Source organism: Megalopta genalis, unplaced genomic scaffold (genome assembly GCF_051020955.1).
Source record: "Megalopta genalis isolate 19385.01 unplaced genomic scaffold, iyMegGena1_principal scaffold0646, whole genome shotgun sequence".
Classification (NCBI taxonomy): domain Eukaryota; kingdom Metazoa; phylum Arthropoda; class Insecta; order Hymenoptera; family Halictidae; genus Megalopta; species Megalopta genalis.
In genome coordinates, this window is record NW_027476715.1 from 113,690 (window position 1) to 118,173 (window position 4,484).

Below are 4,484 nucleotides of genomic sequence, written 5' to 3' on the forward strand. Positions count from 1 at the left end.
GTGTTTCAATTGTTTGTCATAGGCACATCGGGTACGGGCGTGTACACGGAGTCATTGCAAACAGTGTGGAAGGAAGCATCATTCCTTATTACATAATCCCGAATTCAAACGCGCAGAAGAAGGCTACGCGGATACAGGAGAATCAGATTCGCGAGAACCCCCAGTACTCACAGCTAACGTAGCAAATACAATAGGGCATGCCGTATTATCAACAGCAATAGTTTATGTCAAGGACAAGGGGGGGTCACATAAATGCAGGGTATTATCAGATTCGGGATCTCAAGCAAATTTTATAACCACGGAATTTTGCAAACGACTCGGCATCAAACCGACTGCAATAAGTTCAACAGTGACAGGATTAGGAAGGGCAGTAAATTCCATAGAAGGTAGAGCAACATTAACAATTCATTCGCGATATAATAAATCTCAACACACGGTACAATGCCTATCAATAGAAACCATCACGTCAGACATGCCCAATTTTCAGATACATAGAGAAAAAATAGAAATTCCAAGTCACATAGAGCTAGCCGATCCAGAATTCCATTTACAACGGCCAATAGATATACTCATTGGAGCAGGTCTATTTTGGACATTGCTATGTGTCGGTCAACATAAATCAACTTCCAACCTGCTCTTGCAAAAGACCCAACTCGGTTGGGTTTTGGGAGGCACTCCTACCTGGGCAGACAAGAAATTATCACAAGACAATAAGTGTTGTTAAGCCACACTCAATGACCTACAATCTCAATTAGAGAGGTTTTGGGACATAGAGGAACTAACCCCAAGCGATACTAGGTTAATCGATGAATGCGAGGCACATTTTAGGGAAACCATAAGACGAGACACGGACGGTAGATATATCGTTAGAATACCGTTTAAATCCAACGCAAATGAATTAGGTACTTCGCGAGCGCAAGCTGAACGGCGGTTATAATCGTTAGAAAGGTGGTTAGCAAGATATCCAGAAAAAAGTCAGCAGTATACAGAATTCATGTCAGAATATGAGACGTTAGGGCATATGTCGCGCATTGTAGAAGGTACACACGAGCAATCCGCCTACTAACTTCCCCACCACGCTGTATTCAAGGAAGGCAGCACGACAACGAAGCTTCGTGTTGTGTTCGATGGATCAGCAAAATCCTCATCAGACCTTGCATTGAACGACATCCAATTAGTGGGCCCTACAGTTCAAAGCGATTTAATTTCCATTTTAATTCGTTTTCGATATAATCGGTACGTCCTGTCGGCCGATATTGCTAAAATGTATCGACAAATTTTAGTTCATCCAGCAGATAGGAAGTATCAAAGACTTTTGTGGCGAGCACAGCCCCATCTCCCAGTCCAAGAGTACGAGTTAAACACAGTAACTTATGATACAGCATCCGCTCCTTTCCTAGCGACTCGTACTCTGCACGAAATTGGACTGACCTGTGCTCACACATTTCCGACGAGCAGTAAGGTTATAATCAATGATTTTTACGTAGACGATTTATTAACTGGGGCTCAAACAGAACAGGAAATAGAAACGCTGAAAAGGGAGCTGACGCAAATTCTATCACAAGCAGGTATGGACCTTCGTAAATGGGCAAGCAATTGCCCGACAGTTACAGCAACAGACAGTACAGAGAGAAATCGCGAAATCGCCGTAGATAAAGACCCAAAAACGTTAGGCCTCTTGTGGTCACCGACGACCGACCACTTAATGTTTAGAGTAGAATCCCCACAGAACCAGCGTGTCACAAAACGTACTATTCTTTCTGAAATAGCTCAAATTTTTGACCCGTTAGGTCTAATATCCCCCATTGTAATAGTCGCAAAATTGATCCTACAACAACTATGGCAGACTCAGATAGGTTGGGATCAATCAATACCGCAGAACCTGCATAGTCAATGGCTCCAATACCGCCAAGATATTAGCAAGGTAGGAGCAATGAACATCTCGCGATGTGCAATTTCAGAGTGTTTAGATGATATAGAACTGCACGGGTTTTCAGACGCGTCCGAGAAGGCGTACGGGGCTTGTGTTTACCTGCGCTCTAGGGATCTGTCAGGTAGTTGGGTAACGCGCTTATTGTGTGCAAAGTCCAGAGTCGCACCGCTCAAAACCATTTCATTACCGAGATTAGAATTATGCGGTGCATTATTACTAGCAAATGTAGTAAGCAAAGTTAGAATAGCATTAGACACAGTAAGGTTTAAGGAATACCTGTGGACAGATTCGACGATCACTCTCGCCTGGCTTCGAAGCTCCCCAAACAAATGAAGACAACCCGGCAGATTTAATTTCGCGAGGCACAAAACCAGGTACATTACAGAACACAACCATTTGGTGGGACGGTCCCACCTGGTTACGTCAGAGCTCAAGTCTATGGCCTAGCGCGTTAGATAACCCTATCGACGTTCCGGAAGAGAAGGAAAGGAAACCGGTTATGTTGACTATATCGACTGCAGAGAGTAGCATTGTCAGGATATTTTCAACCTATACGCGATTACTCAGAAGCATAGCATACTGTCTCAGATTTGCCAAATTTATGAGAAATCGAGTTAAAAAATTAGAAGGTGACGCATCAGGTTCGCTAATAACGGGTTCATTGACAACAATAGAAATCAATGCAGCGAGAACACGTTTGGAATTACTTGCGCAAAGGGAGGCATTTTCGACAGAGATCAGATTAGTACAAACGCAACAAGCACTTCCAAATTCCAGTGCGCTACGGTCCCTAAATGTATTTCTGGACAATGGCGGACTACTCAGGGTGGGCGGAAGACTATCCAACGCACCCATAGACTACGATCAAAAACATCCGATCATATTGCCACCAAAGCATCCGCTAACGGATTTAATAATCAAATGCGAACATCACAGGTTAATGCATGCGGGATGTCAGGCTGTTTTAACGTCATTACAAACAAGGTATTGTTTAGTCTCAGCAAAACATAATGTAAAACGAAACATACGGAAATGTGTACGGTGCTTTAAAACAAACCCATTGAGTCAAACCTATCAGATGGGTCAATTACCTGCGTCGAGAGTCACCCCAGTGCGACGTTTTTTTACCTGTGGAGTCGATTACGCAGGCCCATCTTTTACAAAGGAAAGAACGAGAAGCAAGGTAACAGTCAAGGCATACCTATGCATTTTTGTATGTTTCGTTACGAAGGCCGTACATTTAGAATTAGCTACCGACTTGAGTACCGACGCTTTCATAAACTGTTTCCGGCGTTTTATTGCCCGACGGGGACGATGTCATTGTATCATATCCGATAACGGTACAAACTTCATTGGGGCGCGGAATGAGCTAGTTGAGCTAAATATCTTAATTAAGGACAAACAACACAACGAAAAAATTGCAAACGCACTAAGACAGGAATCCATCGAATGGCGATTAATTCCTGCGCACTCTCCACACTTTGGTGGATTGTGGGAGGGAGCGGTCAAATCTCCTAAATACCACCCCACACGCGTTATAGGAGATCAGAGGTTCACGTTCGAAGAGCTATATACGTTACTGACGCAAATAGAATCCAGTTTAAATACACGTCCACTTTCACCATTATCCTCAGATCCCACAGATCTAAACCCTTTGACTCCTGGGCATTTTTTAATTGGTACTGCCCTTACAACACTGCCATCTGATGACCTACGAGATATCAAGGTCACTCGACTCAACAGATACCAGCTAATCCAGCAAATGGTCCAGCATTTCTGGCAAAGGTGGCAGCGGGAATGTATACAACAGTTACAGCAACGACACAAATGGCAGCATTCCACTACGTCGAAATTAGCCGTGGATTCCTTGGTAATCATCAAGGAGGACAATCTACCCCCGTTACAGTGGAGCATGGGAAGAATCGTTCAGGTACACCCTGGTACAGATGGAGTGATTCGTGTCGCAACAGTCAGAACGTGAACCGGAACAATTAAACGACCCGTGACAAAATTGTGTATAATACCTTTAGATCACTTAGAAATGTCACACGAGGTGTAGCGCAACTATGTATAGTGTAAATTTCGATCATTGTAAATATTGTAATATTCACACAGAATACGTAGATTGTAATCAAATCATAAGCTTACACTTATATGGGTTATCAAATATAGACATAGTTGAACATGCGATGCATGTTCAAGGTGGGCGGCATGTTCCGGCCAAGTGGCCAAGATTTATGGCAGGGGCCATGTGCTTCGGTACCCGGACGGTATGGGTCTGGCCCGGGCCGTTCCCGGGCACATGCAGCACCTTCATAACGTCTCCTGGTCCTTGATTACGGTCCAGTCAATTACGGTTGGGTCTGGCATTGTTCGGGCACGTAGGCCCATCAGCGCGGGATGTCTAGCAGGAGTTATTTTGCCACTCTCCCTCCTAACTCCCGGCCCACCGTTTTGGGGCAGTCTCACTAGATTTGGGATTGCAGTGATTGGACCGTAATTCCTTGCCGCCCGCACTAGGTAAAGAGAAGTAGGGAGGACCGAGGTGATA

General features: G+C 44.4%; 1 protein-coding gene across 1 annotated transcript; it reads left to right on the forward strand.

The window, feature by feature from the left end:
• Window positions 1-1,264: 1,264 nt before the first annotated feature.
• On the forward strand, window positions 1,265-3,914 carry LOC143263485 (uncharacterized). The gene is made up of 2 exons (XM_076528423.1): window positions 1,265-2,161; window positions 2,220-3,914. Exons 1-2 carry the CDS (start codon window positions 1,265-1,267, stop codon window positions 3,912-3,914), a joined length of 2,592 nt encoding a protein of 863 aa, XP_076384538.1.
• The last annotated feature ends 570 nt before the right edge of the window (window positions 3,915-4,484 follow it).